The sequence below is a fragment of the Periplaneta americana genome, chromosome 11 (genome assembly GCF_040183065.1).
Source record: "Periplaneta americana isolate PAMFEO1 chromosome 11, P.americana_PAMFEO1_priV1, whole genome shotgun sequence".
Lineage (NCBI taxonomy): Eukaryota > Metazoa > Arthropoda > Insecta > Blattodea > Blattidae > Periplaneta > Periplaneta americana.
In genome coordinates this window covers 41,788,963-41,812,637 of record NC_091127.1, presented here as the reverse complement: position 1 = coordinate 41,812,637, position 23,675 = coordinate 41,788,963, and the positions used below count along the sequence as shown (strand labels likewise).

General features: G+C 34.0%; 1 protein-coding gene across 1 annotated transcript in view; it reads left to right on the top strand.

Moving 5' to 3' along the window:
- The window catches only part of LOC138708961 (homeotic protein empty spiracles-like), a 242,943-nt gene extending 220,801 nt beyond the window's left edge, over positions 1-22,142 (top strand). The window contains exon 3 of the mRNA XM_069839366.1: positions 12,101-22,142. Within this exon, the coding sequence (XP_069695467.1) occupies positions 12,101-12,376 (276 nt within the window). The 3' untranslated portion in view covers positions 12,377-22,142. The remainder of the gene's footprint in view (positions 1-12,100) is intronic.
- The last annotated feature ends 1,533 nt before the right edge of the window (positions 22,143-23,675 follow it).

The following is a 23,675-nucleotide window of genomic DNA, read 5'->3' as shown; positions in this document are numbered from 1 at the left end:
AGGCCATAAGTTCTTCTCTTCGTCTCAAAACAACAGTGACATATATATTTAAATTATAAATATTTACAATATACTTAAAAGGTTCTCCAGCAATATTCTTCAGTTAAGTTTTAACGACTAGTAGCCTACATTAGGCTACTATATTGAGATATGTTATGGTCAGTAATTGAACAGTGATCATTAATTTAATTTTATAATAATGCATAAAATCAATAATATAGTTGTATGATCACGTAATGTTAAAATTTATTGAAACTTTTATAAAACAACAGACATGTTTCGGGGCTATTGCCACCCCATCTTCAGTGTTGAAAACTTAATGATACAGGAATAAAATATAAACATTTTTGAGAATTATGATCAAAATTGACTTCGTATAAAGTCATGAAATATGTAATGTACCCTTCCAAAATTCTGAATACAATCGTCTTATTAGAATCAAAAGTAACATATCAAATATAAAAACGACTGCCTCCGTGGTCTGTTGGTCAGCATGCTGGCTTCCAGATCAGGAGGTCCCGGGTTCAGTGCTCGGTGAATTTTTCTTGAAGAAGAAGAATTCCCTGGGTGTCTAGAGTCTGGAAATTTGTATGAATGTCAGTGTGATTGTGAGTGTGCCAAAAAATACATCAGGACTGTCGCTGGGCAGTAACCTGCACACAAGTTTCAGAGTCACATTGTTGACAAGTAACTCCATCTGTTAGGACAACCATAAAGCATCTAACAGATGCTATAGAGTTACCAACAATGAATATATATATATATATATATATATATATATATATAAACCTTTATGAATTATGGCATAACCTTTTCTTGTTAATCTATGTCATAATTCATTTGGGTATTTTTTTTTATGCATTATAATAAAGTAGCCTAAAAGTTTATTTAAACTGAGATAAAACCCATAAGAAAAAGTAGTAGCTTAATTTATGAGCTAGGCCTAATGTAACTCAATTCAGTCTACATAATATGTGACCTTTTCCGATTCCAGATGAGTATTATCTTGAAATGCTGTCAGTCCATTTCCCTTTAGCCACAGCCAAATTTTTATGATAGACATTTTTTAAGTTTCGCTTAAAGTTTCTTATATGTGAAGAAAAGTGCCAAATTTTCCTAATAATTTACAAGCGAATTAGCTAAAGATGTTGCTATCGTAAGTATTTGTCACAGCTCATGTATTTCATATAAGTAGGCTACATTTAAAAACATATTAAAAAACTAATTTCAGCACGGAGTGCTAAAATTATACGTACAGCTGCTTCATTACGTGTATCTTAGTATCTTAACATTTCTCTAATGTCATGATGAAGTTCATTTTTTCTTTTAACTTTAACTTTCTCTCTACATTAAGTATGACGAGAAAGCATTGTTTTTTTGTATAATACCAGGTACTCGTGGGCAGGATATGTAGCCCATAGGCCTATGGGCGATTCCAGAATTGCACTTATAGAATGTTAGTTGAAAGACCTGAGGAAAAAAGACCTTTGAGGAGGCCGAGACGTAGATGGGAGGATAATATTAAAATTAATTAGAGGGAGGTGGGATATGATGATAGGGACTGGATTAATCTTGCACAGGATAGGGACCGATGGCGGGCTTATGTGAGCGCGGCAATGAACCTCCGGGTTCCTTAAAAGTCATTTGTAAGTAAGTGATCAGGTACTTGACTGTTCGTCATTCACCCGTATGAAATCAGTTGTATAGACAAATTTACAGGCAGAATCGTTGCCTAGGGTGCGCCATAAGAGGCTGGTCTACGCTACAACCGCTGTCTCAATTCCAGTGGGGAATATGTTGAAAACTAGCTCAACAGATCTGTTCCAACACATGTTTCAATAAAATAGTGTTGCTTTTTTACTGTAAAATTCCCCAGGGAAAATTATTTTTACAGCCCCCGTAATTGCACTCGGGCGGTAAAAATTTGTATAAGCACTTGGAAGAAAAAAATAACTTTTTATCTGACGCCATGAGAATTTTGTTTGTAAGCATTTTTTTTTTTTTTTTCATTTTAATCGGTTATTTAATATCGAAGTATTAATTTTGAGGTTATCTATCGTGATAGCGAGATAGCGTTTTGTGAAAAGAATCTGAGGATTCATCATATGATTATCTGACATTTGCCTTACAGTTGAGGAAAGTCTCTGGAAAAAGCCCATTCACGTAACTAGTCCAAGTGGGGTTCGAACCCAAACCTAAGTGTGAAAACTCGCTATGCCGGTGGCCAAGTGACTAAGCTACGGATGAGATGTTCTGATAGAAAAGGGTCACGAAGCTCAATACGTAGTAAATATGCATCCATAGATAGTTGCTAACCACTAGGATCGCTAATATCGCCTCATTACAGACAATGCGAAATAGTACCGGCACAATATATTGTTCCTAGCACCCTCACAACTCAAGCTTCGTGACTGTATATACTAGACTGTGGTGGAACAATGTCTTTATGTCCGCCATTGCCCCAGAAGCAGTAAAGGAGCAATCAAGCCTATAATCACATGTTACAAGTATCGACCCTCTTCCCTCTTAGATCCTATACATTAAATGATCATCTCTACCCTCCTTCAGCCTTTCAGAGAAGTTTTGAAAATCCTAGCCCTCACAATAGATTTCCGCCATTTCTAGCTGCCTTCTCCGGAAGCAGTACATTTATTATTATATTCTTCCTCTTTTTCACAGCAAGTCATATCTGTATAAAAACATGGCAATTTGGCATAGTGACAGTAGAAGGAGGGGAGATAATGTCTTATTATAGAATAGCGGCCATCTTGGATTTTTATTACACTTTTGTGTAGTTGAGTCCGAATTGTGTACAACGAGCAATCTCTTGGCTTTTGATGTGTGATTTCCGCGTTGTTCACTTGTTCTTTTTGTGTGTGTTAACTCACATTTGTTTCCTTAAGAAAAGATTATTGCACGGAGTAAAAGTTTTAGCTATATCGATATTCCCGACAATGGTGTTACGCCTCGTTTAACGCATTTTAGACTTCATTTGTTGCTTTATACTTTTGGTTTTCAGGGGGCTTAGGACGAGAGAAGGGAAGTTTTCTCTTCATAAAAAGAGGAAACTGAAGTTTTTAGATGACGCTGTTGTGGTATTCAGTACAGAAGTAGCATGGGAAGGGCGTTTATTACAGATTTATTGCTTCATCGTTGTCAACAAAGCTATTTTAAGTATAAAACAGTACCTCATTCTTTCTCAAGTAATTGCATTAGTAGCCTACATATCTAGTCTATAACGATAGTTGTATTCTAATTTTAAATAAATTAATGATTAAATTGCACTTTTCTCTCTGAAACTAAATAATTAGGCCTATAGAATACTATTTCATAATACGTTCAATATGGCCAGATTGATAACAATATGAGGCCATAGTTCGAATGCTGACAGAAGTAGGCCTATACATAAATATTCATCCGATAGAGAATGAATACATTCCCTTGTGTATCTTCTTACCATATTTGCGTTTAGACTATACAAAATCGTTCTTTGCTTAATACGGTAAGAAAGTCGAGAAGAAAATTTTCGTTTTAATGTGGACAGAATCGATAGAGTATGCCTGTGTTTTTATTTAAAAAATAGCTCGCGTCCAAGTGATGCGCGCCAGAGTGGAGCATTGGAGTTAAATCGCTCGCTTGAACTCGGTCGAGTGTCGCACCCTCGAGTGAGATACGATCGGTCGTGATACGCTCGTAATATATATAGAAGCACAGTACAAGGTCATCTCACCGACATGTCTTATCTTGTATGGAAGGCGACAGATAAGATATACATATGTTTTGCTCACACGGTAAAAATCTATATATATAATTTGAACTGGTAATGGAAATTACGGGAAAACGGCTGAACGGATTTTAATAAATGGCCCCTCATTTTGAAGCTTGGAACCCAAAGTTTTTCGGAAAAGTAGTAGTTTTCAGTGAAATGTCAATTTTCCTACATAATTTTCCTACTTTCCAAAATTCATCTGTTGTCAGTTTTGAGAACTAATTTTATCGAATCACGGCCGACTTGATTGAATTTCAGAACAAAACACACACTACAATAAACAATAGGCTATTACACGAAGGCCGTGACCTACAGGATTGCCGACATATTTAGAGCTCAATTCAATTTGTTATTAAAAACTGATTCTGCAGTGTAGGCCTATAATTTTCTGAGTACAGCTGTGTATTGGATATTCAAATATACGAAACTTGAGGTGGTTTGATGACATTATTACCATTAGAAATTAAATATTATTATAGTTAATATCATAATGCGTCTATTTTTCATTAATTGTACATAATATTGATGCTATATTGATGATATGAAAGTGAAACGTTTTGTGGTTATGTAAGTAAATGTAGAGAATATCTTAATTTAGATCTTCATTTCTATAATTTACTGAGTGGCTCCTATATATAACTACAAAACTTAAGTAAGATAATAATATTGTTATTAAAAATCAAATATTTTTATACTTATTAACCCAGTGGGGTTGGGTCTTTTTCATATACTTAATGGCGGTGTAGTGTAGATATTGATATGTGTCATTGTCTTCAGTATTGGCTCGAGAGAGCGCAAAAATTACAGTTCCTAAGGAAAGATCAAAAGGTATTACTTACTGATAAAATAAAGAGGCCTAGAAAATTTTGTAGTCTCCAGATCATTTCAGCAAGATCTCTTAGTGGATAAAATGATTTTACGCTCTACATTTCAAGTTCTACATGCAGCAGCTATACGAAAATGCTATTGTTCGAAAGCTTAGCAAACCTGACATTTTTTTAACTTTTGCCTACAATCCACAATGGCCTGAAATAGCTACTGCTATCGTCTTGACATTGATACTTGCGTTTTCGCGTTGAAACTCAAAAACTGAAGTTGGATAGGTTGAAGAGAAAGTATTTGGCCTAAAAAAAATCCTTTCAGAGGGAATATGTTTCATTATTATGGAAGCAAATAACTATTTAAAAAACAAGTATTCTTCATTGAAAATAAATCTGAAAAATGCTTATTTGAATGTCTAACGAACTTAGTTTGCAGCAGCATTTGCTGCACAAGCCACTAGTAAGGCTTTATTTTCTGCGTTTATGACAAACGTCTAATGGAACGTACCAAAACAGTAACATGAAGTTATAAATAAAATAGTATGAAAAACTTCGATATACAGTTATTATTGCTAATTAATAATTATTCAGTATTTGATTTACCACATATATAATATGATAGGTCCATACATAGTGTTCCGCCTATATACTGCGACAATGCAGAAACGTTTTACAAAATATTATTGATATAGTGGAGATTAATAACATTATTAGTACAGAGATAACATCACAGAAAATGTAATAAAACGAATAATCATGCTGCACAACTGTTACAGACGCAAAGATTGATACACTAATTATTAGAGATTATTATTATTATTATTATTAATATTAGAAAACTTGGTACAGTTCTTGTATTATCGTGATTGTGTTCTCCGTTTATAATAATTACATTTACATTCAATAACATCTATCAGATGTGGCAAAAACTAAATCACTCCTGTGTGTGTGTGTGTGGGGGGGGGGAACATTTACTTACAACATTTATATTACATTTTAAAGCAAGTTTTGTAGTTGTACTATGGAGAGGTTAGTTAAACACTGCAAAGTTTTGAAATGATAAACGTCTATGATGTTACTACACAGTTCATCACTGTAACAAGAACGAATGTCTAACGCTCGGCTTATACCGTTCGAGGATTTATCGCTCGTGACAAATTTACCCATCATGCATGTGCGCTGCCTATCGGGTTATGCTATGAACTACTTGGCGCTCGAGCGAAAACGTCCGATGCAGACCTCTGAATTGCACGCACAGGATCCAAGTACACTTTTACCGTCTGAACCCAACTTAACCTGTGTCATAGGGGTTGTTCGAAGTAATGCAGTCACATAGTCCTCACTCTTTTTAAATAAATTGTTATTCACACGCAAAAGTTTTACTCTATTTCCTTAATGTTTACAATTTCTCTTTTTATATTGTATTTAATTCATCCACAGTGTGGATGTTATACTTTATACTCTATTTTAGAGGTTTCTTAAGGTGGGCCTATGAACAAAAATTTCATCAAAAGTTGTTGGGAATGTGCGAATACAAGTTCTTGATCTCTACTACTGAGAAAACACCTATCCATCTGACTAACAAGAAAGGGTCACCAAGTGATAATGGATTTTCACAACGATTGTTCTCTTCCATACGTCCTGCTTGAAATAAGAAACTTCCCTAAAAATTTCTACATCAGGAAAGGGCCTAGTTTTCAAGCTATGGTTTTTTTTTTTTTAAATTCTTCAATCTAGACCTATTATAGCTAATGCAAGTAGTGCTATGTGCTGGTCATATCAGGCAATAAATCTCTTCTGGCTCCATACCGTACTGTCTAAATCTCTTTAAATAATAGAAGTTATGAAAATGATATATCAGTTATATAATATTCATGAAATTCACTATAGAATAGTCTATGAAGAAATGATAAGGAAATGTAAGTATATCTGAAATTACTCACTGTACTGATCACAGTAGTGGAAATCTTTGTAAAAAAATGCTCAAAACACAGTGCAACTTTGCACCACGAACATTCCACGAAAATAAGTTTCTCACAATCAGCTTTACAGAAAACAGAATTCGATAGCTGAGTGACGAATTTATCAAGTTTGTCGCCATGGTACCCGCTTTATGTCAGACATATTTGAACATATTCACATATCTAGGAGATGAAAACTGATTCTGTTAAGGACTGCAATTTTATCACATCTTTCTGATGCAATGTAACATGCGTGCCAAGTAACAAAACACTATCAGAGAAATTTTTCGAAGACCTAAATTCATAAACGTCAAGAGGCAGAACAATCGGAGTTGTGTGCTTTGGAATTATTAACACTTCCATCGTTTTACTTTCTGGAGTTATTCTTTCTATAGCCTGTCTACCTCGGTAACTGGTCCAGGAGTCTACCAAAAGAATGCTATGATCACTGATAAATGTAAAGTATACTTCTTGAAACAACTTGAAGAGGTGAGTTTTCATAAGCTTTCCTGATTTTGAGAGCAATGCATAAACTTTTCAGGTCTTAAACACTTTATTCTTCACGATGGCAATGGAGATACGAGACATACGATTGTCAATTGATTATTTTGAAAAATCATATCTTGAAGACTAAACCACATTTCAGTTTGGTTGATAGGCTTTCCCCTCTACTCACACCCTCTACCATCAGTGAAGGGGAAGATGCTACTGTCCATCTTACTAACGTTCGACTAATTGACTTTCAATACAGTGACAAAATTTTATTATTGAAAATGTTTACCGGTAATCTATATTTCGAAAGCCTATACTAAGTGTTAATATTTCATTTTATTGCTATTTATATCAACTGGCACATTAAAAAGCTACTGAGGGCAGAAGATAAATGTTTTCTTCACCACTAGTTGCTATTCTACAGCATACACAACGGAACAATCTGCACTGTGTCACTCGCCCCTGACTTCATAATACAAACTAACATTCCTTAATTTAATTAATTATTAGTTGGAAATATTATAAGAAACGACACTAAAATATGCACAAACATGTGATTGTCAAACTTGTGTCACTGTATTTTATATTCACTTATGTACGTACTTTATTTAATATTTTATTTTCTTGTGTGTACAACTTGGGGGGTGCAGGTGTAAGAGGTAACAGCTACCGTTCTGTTACTGACGGACTCTGGGCAAGTAGAAGGAGAAAGAAACGTCTTCTCATCCTCTCAACTTGTATTAAATGTCGTTTAGGTCTTCTCCGGTTTTAGAAATTTAGAGGAAGATTTCTTATTTCAAATGGAATGTACGGGGGAAAAATCGCTGTGAAAAATCCCTTATTACTTGGTGATCCTTCCTTCTGAGCTACGTTTATCTGAACCATAGACTAATATTTCAGTAAAAGATGTCGAAATCGTTGCAAGTCAATGAAACTCTGTGATTATCTAAAACTATGAAATTATACTTGGGTTTATTTTTACGAATAGATGTAATATTTCAGGTCCTTCAAACACAGTGGCGTTACAAATCTTGTGCTATGTATTGTATCTTATTTTTTCTTCTTTGTTTTCACCTTCGTTCATCAGAGACCCCTGCATTCGTAATTGAAATGCTCGAATTCAGAGACATCTGTCCTCCAACCAGGGAACTTCATGATGCCAGAAACAGTTGGCTTGTCCACAGTATAAGAAGAATTGTCGTTGTATTTGAATCTGGTCTTTTACTTGTCGTAATCTATGATACAGGACCTCTATGTACTTCCTAGTACCCTTTGTTAGTCGCTTCATATTTACGGACGAATAGAGTGAATTTAATAGGCACCCCGTGGAGATGAAGACGTGCCTGAAATTGCTGTTTATAAATGTGAATAGAAGCTGCCCAAAGTAAGAATCTTTCCTCACATTCAAGATACAGAGATGGAAGATAAAAAGGCGGTACCAACAATAACTGCATGGGGAAGAGAAACTTTGTAGCAGTTGGAGGAAGCTACAAACCGAAACAGCATGTCCCGAGGAACAAACAAAACGGCATATGAGTGTATATTCCTCTCTATATGGGGAAGAAGTTAAAATGCCAGACTTGAAATCGCTCAACCAATGGCAAAGGCAAAGCAAACGGAAGCGGATTTCATCTTTCTGATGTTTAATGGTTTGTAAACGACGCATCGCGTCGCGTTTGTTACGTCACTAGGAACAAACGACGCTCGGAAAGCGAGACGCCAAGGGAATTTTATTCAGTTCCCCCTATACAAAAGCCAAGATACCGCCTTTCTTCGTGTATGCATTATTTTTCGATAGGAAATGGCTGACATGTACTATAAAACCCGTATTTTTATAGTTTGGTTATAATATTTCTTTTATTTCCTCCTCCCGATTATGTAGTCGCATTATTTGTGGTATGTATCACAATATAGGAAAGAGCTGTGATTATTCTTTCGATATTTTTTATTTCGATAGAAATAATGCTGTGAAAAGAAGCGTGGTTTATATAAGGAAATGCAAACGTGACATGATCTCGTCTTGTCTCAGAGTGGAAGATTGCTGTATCAGGGTGGAGTCAGATGCGAACAAAAGAACATAGACAATGAATATAATTTGTGTAGATGTCGGAATTCACGTTTCTTTAGTAATAACAAAATGTTATTGACAAAGAACTACGTATCGCGGAGAAAGAATAAAGATATCTGAGATTCAAAGTTTAAAACAAAGCCAATTTTTAGACGCCTCAACAAGGTAACATGTAATAAGATTACCAAAACGCTGAATTGTTCTTCTTCTCATTTTCCTTTTACTTAGTCCTATTTTTCCCCCTCTCCTTATTTTTATTCTTCTCATACTGCCATCTCATTTTTCAGATCTCATTCCTATCTTCAAACTGCACATTATGGTATTTACTTTATAGGATCTCTAGTCTACCCATCTGTGTTTTTGTTTTCGATGATTTTAGTATGTTTTGCGGTTACCTCTGTTTATGATGACTTTTTATTATCGTAATATAACAAATGAACTCACTATGTAGGTCACTGCTTACATTAACAAGACACATGGTCTTCGAAATTACGATTTTACTCAGAGCCTTCTTCAGTTACGTAACTGTAACACTGTAATTAACTGTCAACCAGAGGCCTACGATACAGTACACGTGTCTGAGCTAATGTCGATTTTCAAAATAAATTAATGTTACAATATAAGTGTGTGTCGATAAATTTATGTTCGCGGTCGTACCAAATGTTGATGTATTATAAACTAAGTGCGTGTTGGCGATAAAAACAAGACAATAAATGAAAATAAAATGGTTGCAGTGTTTGGCAATTTTTACGGTTAATGATGACAAAGTAATTGACTATTCTTCTAAATATTAAATATTATATAAACTACATTTTTGTAGTCTACTTGTGGTTTGTGGTGTATCAGAATTCTAGCCAAATTGTTGGGTCTCGCCTGCTATATCAATAAAGTTACGCCGTTGATTTTCAAGTTCATTGTAAACAGCTGTTTTGTGGTCCCATAAAATAAGTTGCAGTTTTGAAGATTCGGAATGCCTGCTATACGTCAGAACTATTTATAATTTGTAGATGCATACACTCACTTTGTTGGTTTTCAGGATTTGTTTATTAATATTATTCCTTTTGTAATAAATTAGTTAGGCCTATAAACATGTTTCTTTTCACTTCGTATTTACAAGATATAAAGTTCACTGAGTTTTCGCTAATTGCTACATACTTAATAGGTAATAATGTGTTTTGTTACGTATTATGTTGAAGGTATGTTTCTTCATTTTTCCATAGATTTTTATACTTGGGCTAACTGTATTTACATTCTCATACAATATTATAATATGTCAATAGTTTCCTATGTTTACATTTTTATTTTATTTGCATAATTTACATTCTTAGCTTGTTTTCTGTAGTTATATTCATTTAAAATTATATTTTAAAAAGTTTATAACAAATAATTTAGGATAACAGTGTTGTTATAGTGACTGGCCAGTTCAAACTAAAACTGGCTTCCTGGGCACCTGAAATACTGTATTTATAGAAAAGCACGATAGATAATCGCATAAAATAATATTAAAATGTATCCTAGGCCTTTCACGTTACAGGTAAAGCACCGTAAAGTCCCAAAACATTGTCAATTTGCTAGCCACAAATTTGTTAATTGAATGGAATTTAAGAATACTGCGTAGGAACTTACGTCTTTATTGCATTGTATATTTTATTATATTCGGTGCAAGGAATATCTTTTTTTATTTATTTACTATCAATAAAAGACATATTTTTTTGTAATTATTTCATGTGGCAGTCTTTGTATGTAAGTAGCCTACTTACGTCGTATTCTGAAGTATAGTTAATTGATTGCAATAAAATACCATTTTCGAATCCGTAATAATTTACATCATTACTCTGAATCTTGATATTACCTTTGTGCATAAAGAAATGTTTCTCAAACTATGGTCCGCGGACCACCTGTGGTCCTCAACGTATGCCCTTGTGGTCCTTCAAAAAAGAAAGAAGAAAAAATAAAATTCAAACCAATTGCGTATTACACTATAGCTGAAAATCTCGGAGTTTGTAAATGACACATGGCAATCGCCTTTCACTTTTTCTCCCAGTACTAATATTATATGAAATTTATTTACCCTACCCGTCTATCGCCTTCCCACTCTACTCTCAGCAACAAAAGAGGGATTTAAAGCACTATGAACGTGGTGTTTCTCGCCACCTTTTCCGTGCAAATCTGGCGCTGTCTCTGTTACCCAGCTAGGGACCACTCGAGTTCATAACAGGACCAAAGCACTGAACCTTTTCATAGATTTATGACTTTCTTAATAGTTTTGCTGACACCCAGTCTGCACATTCAAATGGTCACGTGCTGTACGTCGTACACCAATAACAGAACATGCAAAATTGCATCTTTGTTGTTGAAAATCGGGCATGTTTCTGCATTAATTTTGTTTATTTCTCTTTTTGCAAATGACTATATAAAATTTTTCTTCTATTAATATTAACTTAATTCGTTAATACTAAAATAAAATTAATTGAATTAAATTAATTTTAGTTAATTATTTCTACATTAAAATGTAAGTATACTGATATTAAAATATGCTACATAAATGGTAAATTTGCTTTCGAAGGGAACAAGAATAAGGTGGTCCGCGGAATTGTTCTGTCTTAAAGAAGTGGTTTCCACTTCAGAAAAGTTTGATAAACGCTGGCATAAAGTAATATTGAAAAAATACTCGTTGCGTACAACGAAAGCAAATTAACTTACATCAATATCACTTTAGAATATCCTGCCTCCACTCAGTGTTGCCAACCCTACCCATGCTCCGGCTTGTAACTGAAGAAGGCTCTGATTTTACTATGATTCCGAAGGCCGTAATGACTTAATTTGAAATTACATTAATTGGCTTTGTTTGATGAAATGCAAACGAATTAAATACGATTTAACTTCCGTGTTTAAATTAAGTTACAATTAGCTAATTGTGTATTAGTAACATGTTGGTGAAATCGGCCCTAAGTAATGCAACTGAAGTGCATTCTTCGTTTACTTGCAGGTGAAGGTGTGGTTCCAGAACAGACGAACAAAACACAAGCGTATGCAGCAGGAAGAAGAAGCGAAGGCCCAACAAGCCGCTGCTGCAAGCAACAAGAACAGCCATCATGTTACAAAGTGGAAGCAGGAGACTCAGGGACAAGGGACCGAAGAGAATAACCGGCAGCAATCGGCAGGGTCGCAGTACAATAACGGCAGCAGCGGCGGCAGGGACCACCACAACCACCACCAAGATGTCAGGGACGTCGACAGCTGCAGCTCCGGTTCAGAGACCTGAGTCACTGAGGTGACTCAAGAGTTACATGACGGTATGCGGCCGTTCTGGATCCTGAACGCCAGACAGCTTCACGTGGATCACGAAATTCAGGGATCGTCAATGTCAGTTTGTGGCCGTTCTGATATCTGAAGTTCAAGGGTACTTGTTAGTAAGCTGTCACTTGACATCTGGTGTTCAAGAGTGTCAGTATGCGGTCTTTCTGATATCTGGAGTTCAGGAACGTCAGTATGCGGTCTTTCCGATATCTGAAGTTCATGAACCGTGAACGACACTACGAGACAGTTTTAACAACTGGAATGTCAGTAAGGGCCGTATTCATAAACGAGACTTTGGAGGAAGACTTCCCAAAGTCGACTTTCGTAGTAAAGTTTAACTTTGTTAAAAGTCCTCTTCATAGACAATACTTCTGAGACCTTGACTTTGACTTCGGTAAGTCGAGATTTGACGATCTTGTTCTAATGTTGGCAATCAAAATCACTGCCTTCTAAACGAATTAAATTAATAGATAGTTGAAATAGAGTAGGCATTGCAACAATCAAAGCCATCTTATGAGTCACAAATCAATGAAACAATTGAACATCGGTACATGTTAAGCAATTGTTAATAGTTTTGCAGCTTTACATAAGAATATTATTGGAGGGCTTATTGTGTAACTAACATAAGTACAAAAATTAACATTTTTAGGTCTTTACATCAATCGATAATAATTTGTTCTTCTACCTGGCCACAAAAAATCGTAACTCAGTTCGAACAGTCTTGTATATAACACAATTCATAACTACAAAACATTATGGTATAGTTTATCTGAAATAGTATTGCGTATTAAGAATTTTGTTGTGAATAAAACATCTATTGTAGTTATGTTAGTTTCACATTTATCCCTGAAATTATTGCATTGTAAAATGATTTTGTTGTGAAGATATGGAAGATTAGATTCCAACAATGACAGACTATGAAAGAGACATATTATTCTGCTGACAGTTGGCAGATTTATATTCCCTGCATGTCTGCAGAAACTACTTAAAAATTATCTGAAATCAATATGCAGAAAACATTATTATGACGACTGCATTTCCAACTGTATAATCTATCCTCTATAGAATTAAATAGTAAGAATGAATATTAAGCTATTAATCCTTATCTATAGCGTAAAATCACGATGAAAAAAGTTGTATTATTTATTGGTGGAACAGATAATCCTCTGATTATTCATCAATGAAAGTTGAAACATGACGAGGATATTTAATACCGGCTGTTTATCAAATCTGTACATTGATTTGAATTTATAATCTATAATAATACGGTGAGGAACATGAGCAGCTTTAATAATCTCCTAGATGTTTTCAATATTCTCGGCAAATTCAACAATTTTCCCAATTATCAGTCATTTTCCTGTTGTCCACGAACGAAAGTCAAAGTCAAAGTCTAGATTTTCGGTGACTTCGAAGTAAAGTCACGATTGAAGTTTGCTTTCCTCAAAGTGTCGACTGTGAATAGGAAAATGGTGACTTTGTACTTTCCAAAGTCAACTTTGGTCCAAAGTCTCGTCTATGAATAGACCCTAAGAGGCTTCTTTGACATCTAGAATTCAGGCGTCTAGAACGTCAGTATGAGGTCATGTTAACTCGGACGAGCCCAAAATAACAGTTTATCTGTGATCTAACTCTGCAGTTCAGAAGACCTGAATGTCAGTATTTTGATCTGCATATTCTTGAATATCGAGGAAATGTAGTGTATTCCTACGTGAGAAAAGTAATTGGGTCTGCAGTGAATCTTATCGCAGTGTAGTCCTATTAAATATGTCGAATAAATTACAAAGCAAACTTTGTGAAGAGTGGTTTGTATTGCTTTAATTGCGTGAGAACTAAAATAATAAGTGAACATTTAGCATCGTCTCTGTTGTAGGGATTTTCTGACAATTTATTTTAACAATTCTCATCGTCGAATCAAGACTTTTGTTATAAATTTACTGACTAGAACGTTCGAAGAAGACACAGCGAAAGAAAACCATACTTGTGCTTGAAGAACTGTGGTTTTTAAGTAGTGTTCGCCTCAGAAATTAAGATACAAGAAATATCCCGCTGAAAAACAAACGAAACTCCACTTAATCTCATTTTCTATTGCTGTACATCATTTAAGTATCTAGATAAAACATTCGAAGTGTGATAAAAAAAAAAAAGAAGGGAAAACTGCAGTGAATCGGAGTTTAATGTAAGGTAACAATATTAAATTAAGAAATTTCCCGGTATCTCCAGTCCTAGTCATTTAATTTATGATAATCTCATTACAATGTCTGGGAAACTTCACAACTTCGGTCTCCATCCGAAAGTAAAAATATACTGTATGAAAGTTGAGTATGGTTTAGGAAATGTGCTTGGTTTTTTTATACTGTACTTTTTATGAAGTATTAAAGCTAGAAATAGACCTACAATTTAAGTAATATCAAAGTTGTTTTTACGCCGAAAATGTAAGTTATTTTTCATGTTTACGTTTATTAACTTTAATTTAAATTTTGTAAAGGGTGATTGAATATACCCCTACTTGATTATTGGAATTTTCAATTTGGTATTTTAAAAATCTGAGAAAGAAATTTTGAACTTTTCCATGTAAATGTGATACTAATATCACTGAAAGCATTATAAAACGTGTTTTTTACTATATAAAGCTGAATCTTGTCTTTTATGGTGCCGTATCTAAATAATCAGTTGTAGGAGAAAACTCCAGGGAAACCACGGCTATAGCTCTGTAAAATGTTTATACATTTTCATAGTAGGCTACACTAAATTCATAGAATCCATGAAAACAAATTTTAATTGTTTTCGATTATTACTGCATTGAAAATTAATTAAATAAATTAAAAATAAACAGTGCAGGAAAGAAAATTAAATCAATACCGTCGTTTACAACCATAGCCTAAATTACATTAAAATATCGATGCGTTTTAAATTATACAGAGTGAACCATATTTATATCCAACTTTTCATCCATTTATTACACATAAATGACATTGCATGAAAGGATCAAATTAGAATGAAACAGTAGTAAATTCATTAGATTTACTTAAAATTCAACATAAGCCCCAGCATTTGCTGCACATTTTTTCTCAGACTTTCTGTACTGCCTTCACAAACATACCACTTGGTAACCGGTCACACTCCTCTCTAATTACCGCTTCTAAATTAATCACATCCCGAAATTTCCTGGTGTACACTTTTTCTTTACGGTATCCCCATAGAAAAAGGTCCAACGGTCTTAAATCTGGACTTCTTGCAGGCCACTCGAAATTCCCACGACGCCCGATGACCAGTCCAGGAAACACATTGGTAAGCCATTCCCGTGAGAGAATATATTAAGTTAAGGCTTCGTTTGTGTTGTGCTTCAAATGGTAGGCCTACATTTTAGCGGTAAAATGGGTCACTTAACCAGACTGTAGGCTATACACTACAATGTATTAAGTTGGATATAAATATGAGTTGTTCTGTAATATCAACTGTGGAATTTCGATTTGATACTGTCGAATTCACTCCTGAAAGTTACTGCTTAGTTGCTTTATCAGGCACCTTCTTTTATTATAAAATGCCATGTCAACCGGAGGTAGTTCTTTCTCATATTTTTTCCTTGTGACAGTTAAGAGTATATGCACACGACCTCAAATTTATCAGAAAATACAGGCTCTAAATTTCTAAAATTTTATAAGAAAATGAACTCACAATTAGACAAAAATTACAAAGTAACACAGCAAGACTTATTAGAATTTAAATATCTGATAAAAGTATAAAAAAGGTTACTAATAATATTTTTCAAACCAGTTTTATCAAAGTATGAAAAAAAAAAAAAAAAAAAAAATCTGCAGTTACATCATTTGGTAACCATAACATTGTTATGGTCTTTCTGACATCTCTAATATTTTTCCTGCATGTAATAAACACTTATTTCTGAATATTAGACTACTCTCAGACATGTAGAGTTGTTTATTTTAATACAATTAATTTTTTATTTGTCCTATATAAAATATATTAAAATTTACATAATGTTTTGTGACCTAATTTTTCTATTTTCAAAGAAATGGGCATTATTGTAGTCTACCTTTGCATAAATTCATGTTAAATCAATGTACAAAATTTCAAAATTTTATTTCTAATGGACATGGAGTTATGAAATAATATGTGTGAAAATTTGCAAATTTTAGAAAATTTAATTTAAAGTAAAATGTGAACTCTTAAAAATATTATCAGTAACTTTTTTATACTTTTATCAGATATTTAATTTCTAATAAGTCTTGTTGTGATACCTTGTAATTTTTGTTCAATTGTGAGTTCATTACCCTATAAAATTTTTGAAATTTAGAGCCTGCATTTTCTGATAATAATTGTGGTCGTTCACGTACAAATATCCTTAAGAGATTTCGATGTGTGTCATTCATTGTGAGAATGAAGAATACCATCTTCTTGCGATACTCAGAAATGAGCATTTAAAATAAAATTAATTTCAAGATAAAAGTAAGTGTGGTCATATAGGACCGCCTATATCTCTTACCATCACCATACCATGGCTCATGACATTTCTCCGTATGGCAAACAGTAACTTTCTGACTTGAATCGTGGAATAGCCGTCATGTTAATTGTGCACCATTTAAGACATTATGAAAGCATTTTAATCTTAATGTTCCTTAAAATTATTACAATCTCATTTAATATTTAACACGGTCTTAAAAATATTTATATGAACCTTCTTTTGTTTGCAATTGTGTCGTAAATGTGAGAAATAAAAACAGTGAAGCTCTTCCGAACGACATGAACAATAGATGTGGTTATTTATATGACAACAGATCGTTATGGAGACTATTCGAAGGAACTTTATATTTATAACTAAAAATCTATGTCGTTATTTGTAGCGACGTTAATGTTAATATGTACTGTACGTGTTACATTATAAGAGGGTTGATTGAAAGTAAAGCTCTCTACAAGTTGTGTATGCGATAAATACACTCAGTTTTAATATAAACTATGAACGCATATAAAATATAGCTAATCATGCAACAAATATTAATAAAAAAAAAAGTAATCGGAAATCGTGCCAAAAATACCTGTCGTGTTTAAATATCGCCTCCATTTAATTCTTGCCCTAACATTTTCTTAAGAGACTGATTATTTTTTTATTATTTAAAAATCTTACCTAAAATATTCAGGAACAAACTCTTAGTTCATATTAAAACTCAACTATTTCTCTATTAGGTAACTGTTTGAGTGTCAGCTCTGAAACCGCGGCAGAAATGCGGCGTGGAACCCGGTAGACTGTACTATAGTAGCCGAGTCACGTCCCCCTGCTCCCCACTTCCTCATACGGTGCGATTTCAGAGCTGGTGTTCAGACAGTAGCTTTATTCAACATCACATAACATGTTTAAATGATTACATCTTTTAGCATCTGATGTTTAGAAGCCAAGACACAATATACTTGTTCTGGCTACTCAGAATTAGAAGTTATGAATATCAATATAAGTGCGTCTTAACTCCAAAGTTTAAGAGTAATTATCTATTTTGAATCTGAGACTGTGTTGATATCTAAAGTTCAGTGATCGCCAGACTGCGACAAAGGATACCGAAGCGCATTAAGTTACGAACACCACTGTGTTGTGTAGATCGAGGGGAATGGGAGATTGAGAGTGCAGTTACTCCTTGCCTCAACATATAAACATTCAGTCCCAGTAGAGCACAAAATAAATGTTCACGTTTACAAATATAATACACACAGTGAATTTCTAGTACAAAAAATAATTCCCTAACATTACATGTTTCAATTTACATTATACTGTACAAGTTTTAGCAATATACGTAAAATAACCATTGTGTGTGTGAGCAGAAAAGAAAAAATGTAAGTACTTACATCAAATACATTTCTTCACAATTCAATGCATCGAATTATAAGTTATATTCTCAACGTATCAAAACTTTTTTCAAGAAACGCTTTGAAATATTATTGAAAGAGATGTGGCATATACCAACATTATAAGGTAGGTTGGGGTAAGTGCATCCCCTAAATATGAAAGTTCAACTTTGGTGCATAGTAACACCTGAGCCCTTTATAATTTTAAAATAAGATTTTATCGGTATATTAAGTGGTTAATTCTGTGTATTTTCGTCTTGTCAGTTGCGTAAATTGTCGAAGCACGTTTTATGAAACAAATAAATACCATTATAATATTGAGGGTACTTATGCAGTTGCCCCGTTATATGGGGCAGTAGCATCTCCAGGCTGTAACTTTCCGTGGTAGTGGATAGAACATAATCAAGGGGCAAGTGCGTATTCTCTGTTCTTTGAGTTAATGCACGTTTCAAATATTATTTTATTTATTTTTTTCTGATAAGTTATGCATTTCGGCAATAAACAGTGTTCAGGGAGTAAGATTAAACTCCCCGAGATGGCAACTGAACTACAGAGATATGGACTGAAGTTGCACTTGCCCCAGAAATGCACTTATCCCAACTCACCTTACACGAATCTCGATGATTTTTTTTTTCATGTTTTATGTCCGATTTTGATGTTGAATGCCAGTTTTGATTGTTATAATTAAATATTTTCCATGTACCTTTCGCTATTAGGCCTAAACTGCTTTTGAAAGAATCGAGTTCTATCTGGCCTTACACTTTTTTTCTAACAATCTGCAAAATTCAGTATTTTTTTCCTTTACTAAAAAAATATTTCTTTCCGAACTTCTCTATAAGTTCGTTCTGAAGGGAACGCTTGGTGCTCTTAATTTTCGACATGTTACTCAATTATAAAACAGCGAAATTAACACTAACACAAATATGTACGTATAAATAATTAAATAAATAAATGAAAATAAATAAAATATACTCGTTTACTCAAAGAATCTCAATTAGGTGTGGTGATTTCAAAGACCCACGCCAAGCAGAATTAGAAAGGCGGTAATGTATTTTCTTCCGAAACCAACTGTACTCTCACAGTGCCATCCCACACCATGGATCATGACGTCATGTATACTCCGTGCGTTTCAAACTTCAGTCTTGCGAATCGGTGACCCTAGTCCGCAATCTGATCATCACTAATCCCACTATGTAACTTGATCTAACGCAGACGAAAGCAATCCGGTCAGGGAATGATTTTAAAGTAATAATAGCTCATTGAAACATTTCTTGCAAAAAGGGCTATTAAATTACCACAGTCGTTCAGTGAAATTCCTAAATGTTACTCAACTACCACTAAAACGTTCTTAAAAGAATTATCTAATTTTTCGTACAAAAACGAACGAGATAAAAATAATGCTTTGTTATACTTTAAACAGGATGTGTACTGTTGAATTTCTCGTAACTTATATCCTTAAAATTTACATTTCAATAAGAAGAGAATGTTTGTAACCATATGACCTATACACATCACTTTTATCGCTGCTGTGACATTTAAGAGATTCTTTTAAATTGAAAGATCATATTAGGATCATTACAGTACGGCTTTAAGTTCCTAATACATTTGCTTCAAAAAAAACCTTCCTAATTCTCCAAATAATTTTTCTGTTGCAACAATTGAAGAAAATTAAATGGACTAACAAAATTTTACCCACGTACAAATCGCTTTTCTTTTTGTTTTCTTTTTACAAAAAATTTAATGATGAATGCAATGTATAGACGTTTTCAAAAGTAAGAGATAAATTTAATTGCACTGGCTTATTACACAAAAAATGAGATTTTTTTCTTCACCACGACAACGAGTTTATTTGTTTCTGATTGTTCTGATGGTCGTGTTATCAGTAGGATTTTCTTGTAAATTGGCCCGCAAGATCACCAGATATTAACGCAACAGATTGTTGATTGTATGGCTATCCGAAGGAAAGAGTGTTATTGAGTAAACACTCATACACATTATCAGATATTCTAGAACACGAATTTGGAGCTGCTATATTCAGCACTGAAGAGAGGCTGTTACTTGGACAGGAACAAAATGGTAGGCATAACATCTACGATGAAATTATGGTAATTCTCATTTATTGTGTAACATTCCAGTGACAATGTTTTTCAGATTGTGTAGGAGATAAAGAAAATGTAAGCAATTAAATTTACCTCTTAGTTTTGATAAACCCTATACCATATACTGTATGTCCAAGCCAAGAACCATACCAATGTACCACTACGCCGTGGTAAATAGAAAATATCAAGTACACATTAATGTATAGGTTTCTTTTAATCAAGCATAATGATTAATTATATTGCGCTGATTTGAATTGACATGACATGTGTAAAAAAGTTAGTCTTAATGAAATATTTACGGGACTATATTTTATAGTGTAAACTGACTTTGGCTTTCAACCAATCGCAGATCAGTCAGTGACGTCATATTCTTTTGATCTAGTACGGTTTTTGGCTGCATAGACTTTAACTAATCTTACATAGCAACATAATAACTCTCTCTTTTTTTGGCATGGTAACTGAATAATGTAATGTGCATTCAAAAAAACATATTGTCATCAAATTGATATCATAATGTTTTAGTTTCTTACTTGTTTATTTACATGAACTGCAGAATGTTATTAGATTCACTAAAGAAAATAATTTATTCAGCAAATTCCTCTAATTTATGACGTGCCATATTAATACAGTCACGCTAACAAGCTATAAAGAACATCAGTCTCTGAAGAAAATGGAGTCATTTCTAATGTGAATAATATTTAAAGAAGTGTAATAAGTGTTTCATAGTGTATGTCTGGACAAGTTTCTTTGTACTTGTATATACAATAACATTAGTTCTTGCCCCACCCCAGTGATATTTTTTTTACTTCGCTTTAAAATGTTGTGAATGATTTATCACAAAACCTAATTTTTTCTTCACAACAAATGTATGTATGACGTGATGAAAAAAAAATGTATATACATTTTTATTCACCCGCGAGCTATCTTTGCATACATTCAAAAGCATTTCAGTTGCCGAATCACTCAAACGATGAAACAGAAACCTTAAAATTAATTTAAATTAATTATGTTTTATAAGTTGCCGTTATTTTAAAATAAATTACCGCTCATGTTGAACATATTTATTCAGTTGACATATCTCAAAGGTCGTCTTTTCTATTTCGCCCGGAATACATTTCATAGGCCCATAGGCCTATTATTAGTTTACTCGCCTTCATAATTTTATTTTGTTTTCTGACTATTCCCACAGAGGTCTCTGAGGTTCACAAGACATTATCTTTCAGATATATTGATCATAGAGACATCTATCCGCAAAGCAGGAAAGTTTGTGATGCGAGAAACAGCTTGTCGGTAAATTTGTCTTGAAGCCCTTTTATGAGTTGTGCATTCATAAATAGGGAGCTTCCAGCTTTATCAGGTCTATCTTAAGAAATAATTGTTTGTAGGGTTTCTTACAGGAATTTCTTGCATTTGTAGGCCTAACTATTGTAAATTATACTCCCACCAAAATTAAATTCGTCATTAGTGAATTATATTTCAAATACGACACAAGTTTTCTTTAATTTTCTTGATCTTTTGAGTGAATTTTAATTTCTTTGAACGTACAACTTCAGTACCTGCTAATCTCATTGGAAAAATAATTGTATTATTTATTGCAAAGATATCTCAGACGGTCAAAATGCCACACAATGCTCTAAACCGAAAGCCCAACAAAATGTAATAGTGATCATTACTACATGTAAATACTGTACACACACGCAAAACCGTCAAAAACTATTTCACGTTGTGTAAATATGTGCAAGTCTCTTTTAAAATGGACGTAGTAAAATGCAATTACAGAGATCTGTGTGTTGTTATTTATGTTTTACTTCCATTACCCACACCCATCCTTTTCATTTTCATGTACGGAACTAGAATAATTGAAAACAGTGATAGTGATTATCAGAATAACTCATCTGCACAATTATAGTTTAGGAATGCAGTTTCTTTTCAATTTATTGAGTATGCCCTCAACGAGTATAACTCATATGTAGGGGCTATACAAGAATTTATTAAAGAAAGAAAACAAAATAAGAACATATAGCAAGATAACATACAGCTTTGGGCAGAAAGAAGAAAAAGTTAAAAACCATGAAATAAATAAATCAACTGAGAATTAAAATAAATAATCTTTCCAAAAACACATTTTTAAACAATTCTTAAATTTGGTAAAATTCTATATTGTAAAGAAAGTTGGTTAAAAGTTATTATTAAAAAAAATGCTTAATTCCTTTTGTTCCATAAATTACAGAGCTATGCTGAGAAAAAAATCTTTTTGTATTGTTAAATAATTATGTATACTTACTTACTGGCATTTAAGGAACCCGGAGGTTCATTGCCGCTCTCGCATAAGCCCACCATTGGTCCCTATCCTGAGCAAGATTAATCCATTCTCTATCATCATATCCCACCTCCCTCAAATCCATTTTAATATTATCTTCCCATCTAAGTCTCGGCCTCCCTAAAGGTCTTTTTCCCTCGGGTCTCCCAACTAACACTCTATACCCTATGCATTTCTAGATTCGCCCATACGTGCTACATGCCCTGCCCATCTCAAACGTCTGGATTTAATGTTCCTAATTATGTCAGGTGAAAAATACAATGCCTGCAGTTCTGTGTTGTGTAACTTTCTCCATTCTCCTGTAAATTCATCCCTCTTAGCCCCAAATATTTTCCTAAGCACCTTATTCTCAAATACCCTTAATCTCTGTTCCTCTCTCAAAGTGAGAGTCTAAGTTTCACAACCATACAGAACAACCGGTAATATAACTGTTTTATAAATTCTAACTTTCAGATTTTTCGACAGCAGACTGGATGTAAAAATAATTTCAAGGGAAAAATTGTTCCGGGGCCGGGTAGCGATCCCGGGACCTCTGGTTGAACGTACCAGCGCTCTGCCAACTGAGCTACCCGGGAACTCCACCCGACACCGTCTCAACTTTTCCCTTTATATCCACACAACTCGCGTGGGCTGACGAAACGCCAGAGACCCACATCGAGTGCACACAATCTCTGTGTGACTTGGAATTGTGGTTTTCTGTTAACGTACACAGTGACGTATATATTATGCAAATCTAGTCTTTCAGGTAAAGCTCCCTGTAAAGCACCGGAATAATTTTTCCCTTGAAATTATTAAAATCTGCTTTACAGGAAGCTTTACCTGAAAGACTAGATTTGCATAATGGATGATAAAAGTTTCTCAACCGAATAATAACAGGCATTTCTCATATTTATTCTGTGTTTAATTTCCTCCCGAGTATCATTTATATTTGTTACTGTTGCTCCCAGATATTTGAACTTCTCCACCTCTTCAAAAGATAAATTTCCAAATTTTAT